General features: G+C 33.3%; 1 protein-coding gene across 7 annotated transcripts in view; it reads right to left on the reverse strand.

The window, feature by feature from the left end:
- The window catches only part of LOC106752746, an 11,796-nt gene extending 3,176 nt beyond the window's left edge, over nucleotides 1–8,620 (reverse strand). For 2 of the 7 annotated variants that reach the window (XM_014634488.2, XM_014634486.2), the window contains exons 1-17: nucleotides 8,386–8,620; nucleotides 8,121–8,295; nucleotides 7,918–8,045; nucleotides 7,697–7,813; nucleotides 7,306–7,452; nucleotides 6,738–7,130; nucleotides 6,499–6,653; nucleotides 4,996–5,117; nucleotides 4,791–4,882; nucleotides 4,410–4,656; nucleotides 4,263–4,332; nucleotides 3,507–3,670; nucleotides 3,331–3,401; nucleotides 3,060–3,230; nucleotides 2,581–2,652; nucleotides 2,330–2,431; nucleotides 1,935–2,024 (exon numbers count right to left, since the gene is read on the reverse strand). In XM_014634488.2, the coding sequence (XP_014489974.1) occupies nucleotides 1,935–2,024; nucleotides 2,330–2,431; nucleotides 2,581–2,652; nucleotides 3,060–3,230; nucleotides 3,331–3,401; nucleotides 3,507–3,670; nucleotides 4,263–4,332; nucleotides 4,410–4,656; nucleotides 4,791–4,882; nucleotides 4,996–5,117; nucleotides 6,499–6,653; nucleotides 6,738–7,130; nucleotides 7,306–7,452; nucleotides 7,697–7,813; nucleotides 7,918–8,045; nucleotides 8,121–8,295; nucleotides 8,386–8,487 (2,418 nt within the window). In that variant the 5' untranslated portion in view covers nucleotides 8,488–8,620. Of the gene's footprint in view, nucleotides 1–1,934; nucleotides 2,025–2,329; nucleotides 2,432–2,580; nucleotides 2,653–3,059; nucleotides 3,231–3,330; nucleotides 3,402–3,506; nucleotides 3,671–4,262; nucleotides 4,333–4,409; nucleotides 4,657–4,790; nucleotides 4,883–4,995; nucleotides 5,118–6,498; nucleotides 6,654–6,737; nucleotides 7,131–7,305; nucleotides 7,484–7,696; nucleotides 7,814–7,917; nucleotides 8,046–8,120; nucleotides 8,296–8,385 lie in introns of those variants that run through there. The other 5 variants (XM_014634490.2, XM_014634492.2, XM_014634487.2 and 2 more) reach the window with 5 other exon arrangements.
- Nucleotides 8,621–19,189: the final 10,569 nt, after the last annotated feature.

Consider the following 19,189-nt stretch of genomic DNA (forward strand, 5'->3'; position numbering starts at 1 on the left):
TACCAGTCGTTCAATTCCCAAAATGCCACTATAATAGTTTAGAACGCTCACTCTTATCCTTACCCACAAATTAACACCCAAAATGTATAATTTTATTGAACAATTGAATATGGTAGAATGAATTCTTCTCCAGAACCCTATAAACAATCTAATTCTGTGAATGCCCCTTCCATCCTTATTCTCATCTATTTTTAGAACTAATACCCCCAACAAACTAACTAATCCCTTCTAACTAACAGCACCAAATTTCCTTATCTAAATCTCGCTTCCCTTGGGTCAGAATTTAGAGGGGGACCTTTAACATGAAGTTATTAAATGAAAAGTACCTTCTCCGTATGTTAAACACAGTGTCCATAGACATTTTAGGCAAAAAGGGTACTATTTCCTACGCTGAGTAATTGGGTGCAAAGTTTTAAATACAAAAAACTGTCTAATAATTATGAAAAACTAAAAGCATGCTATTCCGATAATTTCTAAAAGAGACAAGGAATTAACTACAGAAAACTATACTGTCATCATTAATACTACGCCAGGCTCCTTAAGAACAAGCTAAAGTTCCATTAAGAAACTTACATAATTCCTATTTTCATAGTTCATACCACGTTATTTAATTTTTTTTGTGAGACATGCCTTCTCCCCTCAATTTTGAGTCATAACTTATGCAGCTAGTGATCAAGGGTTGTACACAAGTAACGAAAGGTTCTACTAACAACAAGAGCAGTAATACTAAAGCATAACAACTGCAGAACAACAACGTAATAAATAGCAACCATGTCCACTGCCTCATAAGAGCTAAAATTGGACCACAAAGACAACATTTAAAATCACTTAGAAGAATAAACCTTGCACAGCCACAATTGCATTTTAAACATCCAAAGACTCCAGTACAAACCTAAAATTATTTATAAACAATAACCCTAGTAATGAATGTGTAGCCACATAAGAAATGACAAGATATGAAACATGTGTATTAGAAAATATTAGTGCATGATTGAGTAAAAGATTATGGTAAATAGGTTATCATGGTATGGACAGATGCATAGAATGTCATGAAAGCACCAATGAGAAAAGTATATTGAATGATTTTCAACCCTGTTAAACTGATGAAAGGAGAGCCTTGAAGAATATTCGAAGAATTCCGTTTAATGGAAACTCACGGTAAATAATTTCGGTAAAAATTTTATCTTCAATAGCCTAATGTCATCATGCAATCTACATGGCTAACTTTTGTGGCATAGGGCTTTTATTGTTGATAATAACATCTACGCTTGGTGTGTATATGTGTATCAGTCAAGACAATCACATTTAACAATAATTTGGATGTAAATAATATCAAATTTATGATGAGAAATTACATTCAAGCTTCTTTTCAGCATATAATTGATGTAACCATGAATTCTATGTGCAGTGCGTGTGGACAACAACAAATAAAATTTGGCTCAGACACTTCAGAACAAGTTTAAATATCATATCCAGTCTATTTAGTCCCCCTCAAAAATGAGCATTGCACAAACTGCAAGGTGAGAAAGTAAAGGCAATCATTCATTTAAAGTTAGATGCATTTATGAGGCACTTCAATCAAAACCAATAATAAATGTATCCTTGTTTTCTCACTTTACACACTTGCTCACTTTACAAGAGCTAGATCCATATCAATTAAAGGATGTACTACCTCAAAAATTATACTAACTATCTTGTACAAAATTTACTTAGGTCCAGAACAACCAATTTGTCTTTAAGCACCCATTCCATGTCACCCAAACAAATATAAAACCAAACGTATCACCCAAATGTAGTAGACCCATAATTAAAAAGACGCAATCCACAAAAGTAGTATTTTGAAAACCAAATATATGGTTTAAGGTTTAATAATAACATTATGTCTTATCATGAAACAAACTGAATTAAAACTACAAGCTCGCACAATAACTTACAGAACGTAAATTGTGCAAATTTCCTTTAATTTTAAGAGTCTCAACATCTCGATCAAGTTGCTGCTTCCAAGATGCTAGAAGTACTTCATCCTGGATCAGGAAACATACACTGAATATTGTTAGATATAGAACAATTCATGTACCTTCGCCCAACAGTTGGAATTTCTTATTCATATCAGTATAAAAGGTGCTATATGAACAATTGGTGAAGAGTTCAATCCTTGCCATTTTTCTAACCGAAACTGAAATTTACAATTATATGTCAGCGTTATCCTTGCTCCAACCCTAAGGGATTTTAAGTGAGCGAGTGTAAAATATAAAACCATTTCATATACCTTCACCCAAGAACTTAAAAATTTTTGTAGTTGGTTTGAAAAAAAAAATGTTTTACAAACCTGTGGCATGTGAATTGTCACTTTATTCGGGAAAAGTTTAGTTAAGGTTTTGTTTGGCTTTGGGACCTCCTTTCCCCTGTCATGCAATCTTCCAAAACTATCCTGAAAGAGAGAGAGAGAGAGAGAGAGAATGAGGGAAGGATGTTATTGCAACAGTGAAAGCCTAAAGAAGACATGTAAAGTATATACAGGTAATCTTGTTCTGTTCTTTCAAATATAAATACTATACTCCAAGGAGATGATATTCTTACGGGGAAAGCCAAATCAAGAAGAGCAGTCTGATTACTGCCAAACTTCGTAAAAAGTAAACCCCCAGGATGTGACTGCAAGAAAAAATAGTTAAATATCAATAACAAAATCATTCATACACATTCATTAAGACCAAGAATGAAACGATAATACAAAGAACCATGTACTTAGGATATCCAATTTGTATCTTACTTTGACAACGGACATCTTTCTCAGTTTCTCAATAAAATATAACCAGATATATATATATATATATATATATATATATATATATATATAAAAAGCCCACAGCTACCAAAAATATAGATCACTGGAAACTGATAAAGTCAGGTACAAAAACTAATGATATGGCAAATAGAACTTGGCTCAATTTTCTCACCATGGGCTATTAAAATCTTTTTCTGAATCAGTATTCGTCTGATGGCTTAAAATGACTGAACGATTATACCATTCTAGCATTACAAAAACACTCAATTATCACCTTCTCTTTGCGACTGTCAGTTTGAGTATGTGAACCTATTACCACCACATTGTCCGGAAGATTTTCAAGCCTACTTTTAAATGAAAATGGATCTCCGTTTCCTACTATAGACTTCTCTGCATCTTTCATGAACAAAATGAAGGGTTCATTTCTGCTCTCACTGACCACAACCTGAAAGGAACATGTACAAACTCTTATTGTAAGATTAAGAGACTGTATAATATGATTAGAGGGAAATTTTACTAGATCACAGAGTAGAGTAAAAGAGGACCTCAAATAATGTATTAATGAGTAATTTGTCAAGTTCTTCAATGCCACTGTTTTCCAACCGAAGATCATTCACTGGAATGAGAAAAAGATAAGTTCAAGATGTTGGACAAAGATAAAGTTGTAGATAAAAATACAAAATATCTAAAAAGATAATATATAAGACAGATAAGAGATTACCATGGCAGAAAAATCCTTGACCACCCTCACAGCAACCTCCAAGGTCAACTCCATCAGGTATGGGTTTATCAAATCTTACACCAATCTTTGACAAGGGATTATCATCGAAAAGTAAGACAACCTTCCCCCGACTTCCATTAGGTGGACCCCTGTATATGCGATTGCTGAGCAAAATTATAACCAAAAATAAAAACAATTTCACTTTGTTTGGTAAACAATATAAACAAAAGAAAAACTACTATATTATCCTTAATCACACAATCCGTAAATATTATTTTAATAAAATCGAAAGCAAGTATTAGGCAAATAGGGCAGTTTGTACCTCACATTTTTGCCCTACATTTATTTGATTACCAAAAAAGAAAGAAAAATAATTTCGAATACATCCCTCTCATTTTCGTTTCTCTCACTTTTTCCTAACCCATTTCTCCCTAGCAAAGTAAAAGTTGCAATGCAACCTAGGGTGGATAGATATAGAATATTGTTTATGCAGATAAAAAACTTGGCATTGGCAATGACTAAAGTAGAAGTGCCATTTATCTCCCCTAACTGTTATAGTTAGCTTGCTGTCAAAAACATTGTACTCACAAGCAAAACCATACATTGTATAATTCATTATTTGAAGTAATTTGGGTTACCATGTTTCAATCATAAATTCAGGTGATATGTGACTGTTAAATTTGGTAAAACAAATTCCGCCTTGTATCAATGTGATCGTGAGAAATGGAAACCAGCCGAGAACAGTTTAGCACAAACCTGTACCTTGTAGAAATTGTCTGAAGCTGATATATTCCCCCAGAAGATGAACTGTATTTTACCCTGTCACCTGAAGGAATATATCTGAAAAAATTAACCTTTGTGACAAATTAAGTCTCCTTATATGGAGAAATGAAGCAAACCTACCTAGTTTAAACACACAATTTTTAGCTGCCCCAGATGTAGATGGTAAATTATCAGTTTCAAACTTAAGTTGAGACTCAAAACCACATGGAGTATTTGCATTTGAGGAGTTCTGCGTCTCTGGTTCACTAGCTGGTGGATCCACGCTCCCAGCCATGTCTGTAGTTAAAGGACTTTGTTTAGCACAGCCACAGGATTTATCAGCATTAAATCCATCTTTGAGCAGCTCAGCTTCCTTGGAAGTTAAACCCTGTAAAATATGAACATAGAACAAATGAAAATTCATTACCAGCTTATGGGTAAATAACCTTCAATGGCACATTAATGAAAAAGGTGTTCATGGATTAATCCAAATATCAGATCAATAAGAAAACTTTATCTTACACCCAAAAGCAAATGGCTATCAAATATGAGCAATTTAGCTCCAAAGTGCTTTGCAAGTGCTTTTGCCAACATCTCCTGATATATTTCTGACCCTGCAAAAAAATGGCAATTGAGAGAAACAGTGAGTTAAGAAGGAAGTCAAAACCAAAACAAAATCATTGGAAAAGGAAAAATATAGGAGAAGAGTAATGCAATTCGCATACACCTGCAGGTCCTGAAAGTAGAATACGAGGGTTTATGGTTGTAAGATCAGTGGTGTACTTTGCATGTTCTCTATGCTTCAGGTGTATAAAGCAAGCTGCAATTAGAACATTTTTTGTATTCTCACTGAAAGAAGATATAAATATGGTCAGAAACGCAATCAATGATCAAACCAAGAAGCTATAACAATCAAGTAAAATGCATGAGTGACAACACAAATATAAAATCATATTGAACTCCTAATTTGTATTAAAAACAAAGAACCTTTAAAAAAAATTCACAGTCAAGGTTTTAAATTGAGGAAAATATCACATGATAAAGCTAAAACAGCTAATTATAGTACCCCTGTGAAACCAAGGTATTGAAGATCATATTAAACACAAATGCAACCAAGTCCACAATTTAAAATCTTTTTCAAAATTTACAACCACGTGTCATGCCACTGCCAAGTCCTACCAGTACACATTGGATGAAAAACCGTAGTTGATAAAAACAGCACTGGAAACATGGCATCCAACTGCATATGACAAATTCAAATACAAAACAGTAAAATGAAGAAGAGAATAGAATAAATTATATACAAACAAAACAACTGCCTCGATAAGTCTCTCTTTCATGTCATAACATTGTACCTGTTTCTTTAACCAATATTTAGTTCTAATCCTGCTTCATATTTTAGCTCATAATGTAAGAGTAACTGAATTTTCCATCAGTTTTCAGTACATAAGGGAAAAACTAGGTGTTGTTTTCCAAATTAAAAAAATTGGGCTTGTTGGAAGGACCCATTTGAGAGAACTTCATTACTTACTTTACACGAGAAATACAAGTTTAGAGGGGGGAGAGGAAATATAGGGTTGGGTTAGAATTGAATTTAAACATCATCGTTTGTATATCATCTAATAACAGAACACAATCATTTGATTCATTTACCTAACTTCACATAGAGGGAATAAACATTAATTGTCATTATAGCTATTGTCACTGACATTGTTGTTGTATCAAGTATATATATAAAATGGTTACTTAAAATCCATAAACTAGAAAGGATGAAATCCAATTACTCTAGAATTGTATATCAGACAAGCATATTGTACTACTTAGTGTCTGACAATGTGTGCCTTTGCTCTTGGAAATGTTTTGATTGTTGCTTCAAATTAGTAGCATGGACCTTTGTTAGAAATGTAGCTCTAACACAGTAAAGTCCATATATCTATCTAGTATAGGACATAAAAATTCCCATTTATAAAGAATAAAATTGTAATTGTTTAAAAGTGATTAATTTATTTCCTTCTATAAATTTTAAAGAATGCAATTGCATGTTCAATTAGTTTGCGGGACACAAATGTACATGAAATATACAATGGGAATTATCTTTAAATGAAGGAGAATGATAAGAAAGCACAAGAAAGGAACAACAAAGAATGACAATTTGAAATTCACCAAACACATAAAGTGCCAAAACAAAGACAAAAGCTGTGGAATTGACTGAGAAATCTACTAGTTATACCTTAAGTAGTAAGGGAAGTTGTCAAAGGACACTTCTATTTCATTCCTATCCAGTATTGCAGCATGAACATCCTCTTTAAAAACTGCACTGCGAACAGAAGTACTGGAAGTCGATGCAGCTTGCACATCCCTTGTCCCGTGTCTTTCTTCAAATACCTGTTTAAAGATACTTTTGCTCAATTTCACTTTACAAGTAGATCCAGCTAGAATCCTGAAGAAAGGCCCTAGGAAAGCATTCACCCCAGAGATTTTTACATTGCCTGTCTCTGTGCCAGCATCATCTGAATCGCAATCCATAGGCAAATTCTTGTCACTTGCTCCAACATCAGCAGCTTTATCTGTCGCTATATTTGGAGCAGAGTTGCCTTCCAGACCATCGAGCCCGGTCTCTGTACCATCAGGAAGAACAGAATGACTAGGAACATCAGTACCCTGAAGAGGTTTACCGGCAGTCTGAGATGGAGACTTCCATCTTGTAAGATCCGGTCTGAGGCTAGAAAGAGAAGCCAGAATAGAAGCTCCAGCCACGGCTGAAGGGTCTCCAGCCCTCCTTTCAATCTGGAAAAACTTGCTGACACCACCCTGAATTTCTGCAGCCTTAACTGCAACTTCAGGATTTATTTGCTGAAAAATCTAAGTCAAAATAAATCAAGGAACCACATGCAGACAGAGATAGAAAAGGAAGGACATAAATGCTTAATACAAGGAAGCAAATAGAAAATTTTGATAACTCCCTTTTAGAAAAAAAGAAAAACAGTAGGAGAAAAGACTGACAACATATTCGAATGCAACGAGTGTAAAAGGATACATAAGAATGATTCCCAATCAAACCAAAAACCACCTCGTCCCCCGAGCTCAGCACACAACTGGTACTCTTCTTGAGGAGCGTGCCATTCACTACCACCGATCCTTTGCTACCCGTACTTTCTAGCACGGCCACAGCACTTCCCTCGCGCTGATCATTTCCAGAAACAACAGTAATCATACTGCACATACATATCCTACGATATTTACCTCAAACAACTGTAAAGAAAAAAAAAAGGAAGCAAACCAAGCACACACTTTCGCACAAGCATTCACGCAAATCTCAAACAACACAAGAAAAAAAAAATCACTGGCAAGTGTCAAGGCTTGTGGTCGAAAAAAAAAAAACAATCCTTCCATTCCTCGCACAATCTCAGACTTCAAGAGATGTGTACCTGCGTGTGCTTGATCTTGCACAAATTTCCACTAATAGTCTGATCCTTCAACGGGAAATTGCAACCCCTACTAGACCCAATAGTAAAGTTGGGTGTGCAAATTAAAACATTGGGATTCTGCAGCAATTACAAAATTAAACTCCAAGTAAACAAAATTTGCAGTGACCCCCAATTTCATTCAGAAACAAAAATAACAAAGAAATAAAATATTACAAATTTACCTGCGCAGATTGAGACAAGAGTCTGCACCAGGGAACTGAAGCCTCGAAATTCGGGTTTTGCTTCTGATATATAGCCCAAGAAGAGAACGAACCCCTAGGTTTACCAGCAACCACAGTCGGTGTAGAACCTTCACGCAACAAAACAATAAAAATTAAAAAAAAATAACAAACTAAAGATGAAAGTGTTAGTGGCAAAGATGAACCATCGGCGATCGGCGGCGTGGGATCGGCCTTGCCATCTGGATTGACGTCACCGGCGATCTGAGCGTCTCGAGATTCGCATTCTCCGGGATCAGCGGGAGGCTCCCGCATGCCCAAATCCTTGGAATTTTCCGCCGGCGGCATCGGTTTCTCCGAGACGGCAGCAACATTGTCGACCTGCGAAAACATAAGGGAGCGAATCAGAGAGGTGAATCGAGCGAGAAATAGAGATTATTGAGAGAAAGGGGTAAAAAAAAAAGGCAAAACCTTTTGGCGCTTGGGGGAAGGAGAGGGAGTTTTGTCTTCAGACGAAGACGGCCTCTTGTTGGCGTTGGAGAAAGATCCACTGTTGCGTCTCGTTGAAACCATGCTTCTTCTTCGTTCTTGCTTTGTGTCCTTCTTCTAGCTTCAAGGACAGACACACATAACAAGAAGAAGAGAGAATAAAGAAAGAAAGGGGATATGAATGAAATGATCGATTTTTGCAGATTTTTGGTTTGTTTTTTTTATTACTTATGATTATATATATATATATATATATATATATATATATATATATATATATATATATATATATATATATATATATATATATATATATATATATATATATATATATATATGTGTGTGTGTGTGTGTGTCACCATGTTATTATTAATTAATTATTAATTGTTGCTAATATATATTATATACAGCTGACTGTCATCATGTTATTATTAACTAATTATTAATTGTTGCTAATTATTATTAATTCATTAATTAGTGTGTGTTTTTGTTTGCTTCGTCTTTTTCCTACTATTCTGCCGTGCCTGCTTCCCAGTTCGGTGCACCGCACGATTGGCGCACAATAGCACCTTGCCCGTGTATTGAGACAAGTTGGTAGCACATTTTAGTGTGGCGTCTTATACTGCGCCGCTGGAGGGTATATGCTTTGTTGTTCGAGATTTTGAGCTGCCCAAAGTTTTCTTTATATTTACAAGAAAAAGATAACAAAACACTTCACACACTTCTCATGGAATACTAAACATGTTTTCTACTGGCAGCATATTCCAAAAAAATAGTAAATATATATTAAATAGTTGGTTTTCTTTTATATTAATGTAATGTTTTTATTAATATTTTATTATAAGAAATTATTTTATGGTTAAATATATTTTTACACTCTAAAGTTTCATGTGAAAAGTTAGAATTTATTTTTATTTAAAATTTTGATATATTTTGATCAAATACTTTAAAAATGAATGGATATAATCTTTTTAATCTAATCATCTTAAAAACAATTATTTGTCAAACGTGTTTTTTCAACTCACGTTGAAGGAAACACTTAAACAACTTAAATACTAGTATGAAACTTTTTTTTAATTGACATTAAAACAGTAATGTGTAAAATAGTGTAATTCAAAGAAGAACTTGAGGATTGCAATTTAAAGGACCTATGATAAGGTCAAGGAATACAAATTTGGGAAAACAAATCTCTTTGAAGCTCATGATGCTCCACAAAAATTGGAATTTAAAGGACATGTCATGGCTTAAAGCATAATTATACAATAATTTAGGCACTTAATAATATTTGTAATTTTCTTTTAATTGCAAATAATTCATTTTTGTTTTAAAATTTTCAGGTTATTTTTGGGTTGATATTTTTGGGCTTTCTTTTAGGATTTCTCATTAGTAGAAAAATAGCATTTTATGACAGCCTTATTATGACGGATAAAAATTATCCATCATAATAGGTTAATCGATGGCAGAATTGTAATAAAAGTAAGACATATTATAACGCAGTTTTATATATCTGTCATAGTATGAAACGCGGTGGTAAACTTGTAAATAAATTTAAGACATATTATGACATAGTTTTGTATATCAGTTATAATATAAAACAGTTTAAAACCTATTACTATGTATTTGTGTACACTTGTCATAAAATTTTTAATGTATTATGACTGATATTTAGAAATCCGTCATAGTATCTCTCTTTTTTATTTTTTTTCATTTCTCTCTCAGTCCTTCTCACTTCGTCCCTCTCACTCTCATTTCCCATTTCCCTTTCACTCTCGTTCGACCAAATAGACCGTTGTTCACTCTCTTCCTCTTTTCTTCTCTTCTTCACTCTCTATCATTCGTCGTTCATTCAACCATTCATCCGCCACATTTCTCATTTGTGTACCCTCAGGAGAACGTTTCTCTCGTCTCCATCATCGAAGGCTCTCGTCACAGTTCTCATTCGTCACAGTTCAAGCGGTAAGCACTTTCCTTTACCTCTCAGCCTCTCACCTGCATTTTTTACCCTCAACTGCTAGGGTTTCTTTGTATCTTCATCTTCTCACCTTTTGACCAATTTTTTTTTCCTTTTTCCTTCATTTTTCACCGATTGAAATCAGTTTCCTCCGTTTTTGTTTCCGTCAAGCAGTGATTTGACCCGTGTAGGTAGGAGGAGCTAACCTAGGTAGATGTGGTTGATGCTGCAAGTGTAGCTGCATGTTCCTTCCCCTTTCGAAGTAAGGGTTTTTGTTTCGTAATTACTCTCTGCGTGTTTCGTAATTTTGTTTCAAGATGTCCACCTTGGTGCTGTTTTGTTTTGATTATATTGACCCTGTAATTGGTTGATAACGCATAGTCGTTGTGGGTTTTGTCCGACACAGAGAATTGATTGATGCAGAGAAAGCTCTCGAGCAAATAACGCATTTAATTTTAAAGGTAAGATGGTCCTGATTGAATTTTTTTGGCTCACATGCTTTCTCTGTAATATGCTTGATCTTAATTCTTTGGCTCACATGCTTTATTTTCTATTCATTTTTTTTCTTCGTGTTTGTTTGTGATAGTGATATGATCTTTTGTTTAATAACATCTGGTATAACAGGAATCACCTGAGAATAAGAGGCGCATTTCTATTATTAAAGGCATTGTTATTGTCAGGCGTAATGCTGAAATCAATACTACATTCAGAATTAGGAGGCAGGTGGCTGGGGTTGGGATTGAATCTCTATTCCCTCTATAAATATGACCTTCCCATATTTTAAGTATATATGTATTTGTACATTCTATTTGAACTGGTAAAATAATCTTTTCACATTTGTTGGCATTTGATGACGGTGTATTTAAATTGCTTCACTCAACATAAAGATAATAGGATTACAGAAATAATTACTTGAGGTGGTGATAATTATTTAAAATTCTAGTTATGGCCCAGTTATTTGTGTTGTTTACTATCTTTTAATTAAAATGTCTAAAGTATTGATGATTAATGAATTTTTTAAGAAAAAAACATAAAACGAAGGAAAACGTAATTTTACTGGTTTTCTTATAAGTTACAAAGTGTGAACATGATTGTTTCCAAACTTATTCAAATGAAGAATTAGAGTTTTGGAAAGGACTTGTTAGAATGTATATTTTGATTTTCAATTTCAGCTCAATCTGTAATTTTCCCCAAGCATTATCTTTAGGGAAAAAGTGGTCTATTTTGCTTACATTCAGACTTTAATTTTTGTTTTCTTTCAAGTGCATAATTTGAGGTGTTTTTCTGTGTTTGGAACGAGTTCTTGAGTTTGTTATACTAAAAGGGTCATCTGTTTATCCTCATTTCAGCCTGCCATATGATTTATGTACTATTGTTTTGGGTTGGGAAGAGGGAAGGAGGAATTGATGTGATTTTTGTGTTGGGGTTTTTTAATTTTCAGTTGGTTGTGCTTGTAGTCATATTACACAATGCTTAATGCCTGGAATTTATGCCATATGTGAACTATAATAGGTATTCACCTAACATAAAGGAGATAAAGGTGTTTGACAATAAGAAAGTAAGAAGTGCTAAACTTTACTATCTGAGGGACAAAATGAACGCACTTAAAGGTTGACATCAATCTTCATCTTGGTGGACATTTTTTATGATTCATTTCTCATACTTAGTATCTACATTTACATGTGTATTAATTTATTTGTTGTTGTTAAGTTGTTAACTAGATTTTTTGTTTTTCAATGTGGCTTATTACAACCTAAGAATATGGTCCATCAGTTTTATCTGATTTAAAACTTGTCACGTTTTGAATGATGGGTATTATCTCGGGTAATAAGAAGTTAAAGTTTTCTCGAAGGCAAGTTTCCCCCTGTTATGTTAAATCTGTGAAAAATGGGCTAGTATTTTAGCTGCCTTTTGACGACCGTAAGATGAAATTGTGATCAGGATATGTTTGATGGAATTAGGTGTTAAAAAAAGGGGACACCACTATTGCTCCTCCATTTACCATGTTCTTACTATATTCCTCAAGTTCTTCATGCAGTACTTTGTTCATTCTTTTCCATTTCGATTATTACATGTGTTCATATAATAGGCCACTTCAGCTCCTGGCTAGCGCATGCTAATCTTGCATCGGTATTTTTCTTATGTCAGATTTAAGCATGAAAATTCGGTTCTTGTGCTCTACAAAATGTGTGATGGCAACTTTTGCTCTAATTAATATGACTTTATCAGTTGTAGTTGTCTTCTAAGATGGATGGAGAATGACTATAATGCATTGTTGAGTCAACATCCTTTGTTCAAAGTAATAATTTCTAAAACCATGAACATCCTTGTGTATGATTGATTCTAAAATCAAGCCAGTGTGAGATTGATAGAACATTGAAGGCTGTTAAAGAAAATGGGAAAGTTGTGACAGTGGCAGCACATGGAAGTTCTTCAGCTATCTTCGTAATGCTGATACATATTTAAAACAATATTTTGAAGTAGCACCTTGATAATATTAATTTTCTCAGTTGAATTGTTTATTGTTTGGTGTGTTTTGTTTCATCAAAACATAAGCTACATTTATCTTATATGTTTTTGTTTGAGTCTAATATAAGTGTTCAACTTTGCTAATCATGTTCATGTATTTAACAGGTTTTTAAATGCCACAACAGATAGAACTAGAAATAAGATAAAAACAAACAGCTTCTGTAAAAGATTCCTTGCTTTCGCAGAAATATTTATTATATTTTTCTCTTTTAATTACTCAGCTTTGGAAAGCTTTCATGTTGATTGCTAATTGCTGATTGTCGATTGCGTTTCCCCAAAAGCAGGACCAATTTGTATATTGATCATGTAAATGCACAACCTTCTTTCACATCAAGATAGGACTCAGATGTTGATTCCACTACTTATTTGGTCTCAGCTTCGGCACTTCTAGTTCCACTAATAAAGGGTCTGGGTGGTTCATCTCTTGAGTGAGAAACAGAATGATGATTACCCTGTATCATTTATTGTTGTTGCAGGGCTGAGATTACCCTGTATTTGTCTAACTGTCCATTCTCCACAGGTTGTCTTCTATTTGTGCTCGTCCTCTAGTTCTTCTCGTTTTCGTTGGATCGGTTACCTGGAAAAGGTAATCCAATATTCAAGTAAGTATTCGATCTCAAAGAATATAAGTCTTTAATGGGCTTTTATTTTAAGGGAGCCTAATAATGATTTAATAATTTCCTAATCTTATTTAATGTGATAATTTGGAAATTATCTCCTGATATTATATCTGACTGGTTGGTGGAGAATTTTAGGCAGAATGTAAATAGTAGTATTCTTGTGCTCTTCAAGTTGGGTTACATATTTACTGAATTGTATGTTTTAAAAAAATTTGTAAGTAAGCAAATCATATTTTCAATCATTATTTCGTTCCCAAGGCTCAAGGTTCAAATCAACAGTTATGTATTTTATTTAAAGTTATCAAATAAAAACTCAGAGTAACAGTTATTTTTAATTGTGAAAGTGATATGGTATTTTCACTAAGGATTTGAAATATATATGCGTATGTATGTAATACTTTTCTCGTGAAACAGATCTGTTGCTTGAATTTATTATTTTAGAATATAATTTAATTTTACTCTTAAGAATGTGTTAATGTAAAAATTACCTGATAATTTGGGTTTGAAAAAGTGTGGTCACACTCATTGTAGCATTCATGCAAGACAAATAATCCATTTATCCACATCCACACCTTTTGCTCAAAAGAAAAACAATATATCACAATACTAATTATACTAACAAATGAATTCTTCCATAAGCCTAAATATCAGAAGAAAATATGCCACTGCCCATATGATTAATCTCTTAACTCTGATATAAAGTTGACCTATACCATAAGCAAATAAACCTTAAATTGGAAAATAAAGAAAAAGGAAACAATCTTATTTGTTATGATGAGAGGTTGAAGCAGAAAATAAAGGAAGGTAAATTGGGTTAGGAGAAAGTGGGATAAGGTGGGACAAGAATAGGAATAAGAAAAGCCAAATTAAAAGAACACAAGAATTAGTCGTGATATTAGCTAAGCCTCATCATCAGTGAGTGAGTGAGTGTATATAAAAAAAAAAACAAAGAGTTGACAGGTGAAGTGGGATTGAAAAGATTGACCTGTGTCTCCTCCATGCACCCTTTGGTTTTACAAGGTGTTGGCCGTGAAAAGCTGTAATGACTTGGAAATTCCTACAAGGTGTTGGTTTTCATTAGCGTTATATGTTTGTTAGTTGATAGTGTGATACCTAACTTCACCTTGGTCACAAATCAATTAAAACATCACAAGCTTATGGGATTCTTCAAAATGAGTCTGCAAAGCAGTTGGTTAATCAACTTATGAGTGGTGAGTTGAGGTATGTAATGAACACAACTTTTTCTTACATTTGTTAGCTTGTATGTTTCATGAAATATCTTTCATGAGCTAGGCAAAGTAGCAGCTGAGAGTAATAAAAAAGGTAGCCATCTGAGAGTAACAAAAGAAGGAAGGATTTTTATGTCAATTCTGTCATACACAAGTTCACAAAGTCATTCTTGACTATCTCTTTTATCTTCCCACATACAATTATTATTTTAACTGACATCTTATATTATTGCACTCAGCTTGTTTAATGAATTATGAGTTGAGATTTTGTTGCTTGCTTGGTGTTCAAAACTTGAGCTCTTTCATGCACTTCATAAAAATTCTGGTATAAATAAGCATATGTCTTTTTGCATAGTTCTTTTCCATGAAACTTCTCTTCTACCTAAACCTTTGGTAATTGAATTTGCATAGACTGTAAATTAAAAACATTTAGAGTAAATGCTTGAAGTTTTCTAGTACTAACCCAAGAGATTAATCCTTAGTTTGAAGTTTGAACATTAGATGCATAAATATGTTAATGTTGCTGATTGAAAGTTCCCAACAGGTATAAGAGTTGTTGGCTTAAGTCAGACTGAAATAATCCTTTTCAGATTTCAGGATTCTGCATTTATTATTTTGTGGCTAAATGACTTAGATGTTCCTTTGTTTAGTTCTCTTTTTTGTCTCCCACAATGCAAACAGATGCTTTGAGTTTCTTTAACAATTGCTTTAAGGGAAGCAATTGCCCTTAAAGCTGTTTGCACAGTAAGTATTGATGCTTTGAGTTTAGTATAAGATTTCATAGATTCATATCTACGTATATTATTAGTTCTATTGCATTGGATCTCGTGTACATGTTAATTCTTGGTTGTGCATAATTGACCTAAAAATAAGTTCTCTATCTAGTTGTACTCAACAATTGTTATCTACTTTTGTGTCTCAGGTAAAATATATAATTTGGGAAGCACCATCCACCATGAGACTATTAAAGATTATATGTTGCGAGTGGTGATTGTAGATATTAAAGATGGTTCTGCTCGTGTTCCTCTGCCTAGTGAGGAGGTTCAAACAGTGGGACAAGCACCAGGGAATTTTGTCATTTGGCCATCCAGATTGGCAAAGCCAATTTTAGTAAGTATTGTTATTCATACTTACCTTAATTACTTATGTATTTCTTGTATTTTGATGCATATATTAGACTTATTTTCTGGTCAAATGTAGGACATTTCTAAGAAGACAAACATTGTTATACCTCCACAACCACAATTGTCTCCTTTACAACAACTTGGTGCAGCGGTAGTGACAATGGGGAATAAAACTATTGAGATAGATATGCCTCCTGAATTGACATACAAGACTGCTACCACCACTTTATTTGTATGTCATAGGGATATTTGTGAGATTGTCATTGGTAATGATCTTCTCTCTACAACAGTTCTACAAGTTTGGAATTTGTAAGTTCAACTTTGACAAACCATGAAAATACTCTCACATTGCATTTGTGTATTGATTCTAACATTATTTGTTCATATTGAAGGTATCTGCATTACCTTAGCATCGAGAGTAAGCTAACATATTGTCCATCACCTTATTTCCCTTTCTATTTTGTTTCCTTCCTATATGATTATAATGATATAATGAATGTCTATCTTTTATAGGTCTTTGGAAGCTCATTCAAGGTTGCGGGGCATTCCATCTGTATCTAGGAAGAAGATGCAAATAGTGACACCTAATGTAAGAGAAGTTGACCTTCGTTCTGTATTTTATGATTTTGCTATTTTTATGAGGAATTGACTTGTTGGTTTACCAAAATTGATCAAAGGTACATGGTACAAAGGCTATAACTAGAGTATAATATGATCTTCTGTGTCCTTAGTTTGAATGAGTTTTGATTATTTGTATTTAATTTGCAGTGTCGACGTCAATTGGGCAACTATGAGTGTACGTAATGAAGCATATGCACACCATTATTTGTACAAACATTACTGATTCATGGGATAAGGTATTAAAAAACTAACTAAATACTTATCTAACTATTCATTACAAAATTGTTCTAACTTAATTATTTTATTTGTAGAACTTTAATGATTCATCTCCAATGGAAGCTTCAGACATTGAAAACATTAGAACTAAGTGGGCTTCCTTTATTTTAAGTGTTAGTAAATTGTAGAAACTTGACTATAATGTAGTGTAGATTGATGTTATATTTGGATTTAATATATGGTTTGATTTACAAATTATGTATTAAATATTATTACACAATTTAATGTTTGAAATGGATTTCATTATGTTAGTTTAATTGAATATGTTCATTTCATGTTATATTGATTATAAATTGATTGATGAGAGGAAATTAATTGAAAATTGAATGAATATTTCAAACGTAGTGATGAATTATTTTTTTTTGTGTGAAACAAGTTTTTATGATAGGTGAACAATGTATGTAATAAAAGATTATGTCTGAAAAGTACATATTATGATAAGTGAACAATTACTTGTCATAATATGTTCTACATATTATGATAGGTGAGAGAATCATAGTCATAAAATGCTACATATTATGATAGGTAAATTCGCTATATTATGACTCGTAAGTGAAAATATGTCATAATACACTGGACCTATTATAATAGGTGACAGAAAGTCTGTCATAATACACTAGACCTATTATCATAGGTGACAAAAAGTCTGTCATAATATACTGGACCTATTATGATAGGTGACAGAAAGTCTATCATAATACACTGGACCTATTATGATTGACTTTTGTGTCCATCATAAAATGTGCAAGACTTACTACGATGGCTAGAACTATGATGCCAAGTTATCAGTCATAATAGGTCATTTTTACCCGTCATAAAAAACAATTTTTCCACTAGTGTCTTAGGTGCTTTAAACATTTGTACCTATATATAAGGGAACCAAATACATACATATATGCATTTTTTAGTCATATTGTATGCATTTGCATTCTTTAAGAGAGGATTCTCTTGGTTCTTAGATTAATACTCTGATTTTTATCAAAGATTAACATCTTTATGGTGAATCTTTACTTGACCTATCAATCTGCTAAATTGTGGCGTCCTCATCCTTATCTTATATTCTACATTCTTCTCTTCTTTACTTTTGTCGTGTCTCTTAAGGATTTAAATTCAGAAAAGATTGTACTCTTTCCTAGACAAAATCATATCAGAAAACATGTCAAATGGTGTAAGCAACTCAAATACTAACATAAAGTTCTCAATTGATATAACACTCCAATTTTCTAGGTGTAGACTAATTTCTCAAATAAATGTGAATCCAATTAATTATTATGTCCAAATATCTTAGTTCAATTGTTTGCAAATGCATAAATTTGTAAAAACCTTTTCGAGAATAAAATACAACTCTTACAAAATTTTAACATTAATTTCCCTATCTCACAACGGCTATACAACTCTTGAAATATTTACATTTGCTCCCGTATAACACAAACGTTATATGATCATCGCCACACACAAAAACAAATATGGGTGAGCTAACAAAGAATAAAACATCAATACAACATTTATATATCAGTCATTAAGTCCTTACTACAATCTTATTACCTCAAATCACATCAATACATAGTAAGACTACAATAAAAACCCTACATTCCCTTAAAACGGAACAATGATCAACTTATTAGCTCTACCCCACTTGTCCATTAGAGGCAACTCGTGCCAACATCAGCCCTTTATGTATTTATATGTCACCTTCCACACTTCACCACACCATTCTTGTTTACCAAAACAAGATGATTCGAATGGTGCTCCACCGTAGCTTTGGACCTATCTCCCTTGCTCCTTAAGGCTTAGAAGTAAAAACTACAAGTTCCCCCATTTGCACTAAACTTAGCATGAGCTAGAACCCTAAGTGTAAGACCCGTGAAAAATATAATAATTAGAAATAAAATACTCGTGAGACGGTGTTTTGTTTGTGTACATCTTGACTATATTATAATTGTTATGTTCTATTCTTGATTTTATTTTAATGAAGTACAACACATGTTTTTGTATGTTTGTTTGGATTGTGATTTATGTGTTTTAATACCATTGATGTATGTTGGTTTGGTGGTAGAGATGTTTGTTTAGGATCGAATGGATGTGGGTTCAAATCCTAGGTAGAAGAGTTTAAGAGAAACTTATATTGTTAAGTATTTTTGGCCTATGGGCAAAAGGATCTTTTTACCTTTATTAATTGATGTAGATTTTAATTTAGGGAGTGTGAGAAGTAAAAGCATGCAGAATAATAGAAAATTTAAAAATATAAATAGAGGATTTCGTGAATCTTGAGAAGATTTGGTAGTTGTTAGTATTTTAAAAAGTAACTCCAATTATATTGTCTTAACTTGTAAAACAACATAGTTTTAATTGAAATCCCAAGTTTGTCCCTCGTCCTCTTTCAAGTCTATCATGCATCTAGAACATCTATAACATCATATGCTCACGTATAACGCA

The sequence above is a fragment of the Vigna radiata genome, unplaced genomic scaffold (assembly GCF_000741045.1).
Source record: "Vigna radiata var. radiata cultivar VC1973A unplaced genomic scaffold, Vradiata_ver6 scaffold_43, whole genome shotgun sequence".
NCBI classification, from domain to species: Eukaryota; Viridiplantae; Streptophyta; class Magnoliopsida; order Fabales; family Fabaceae; genus Vigna; species Vigna radiata.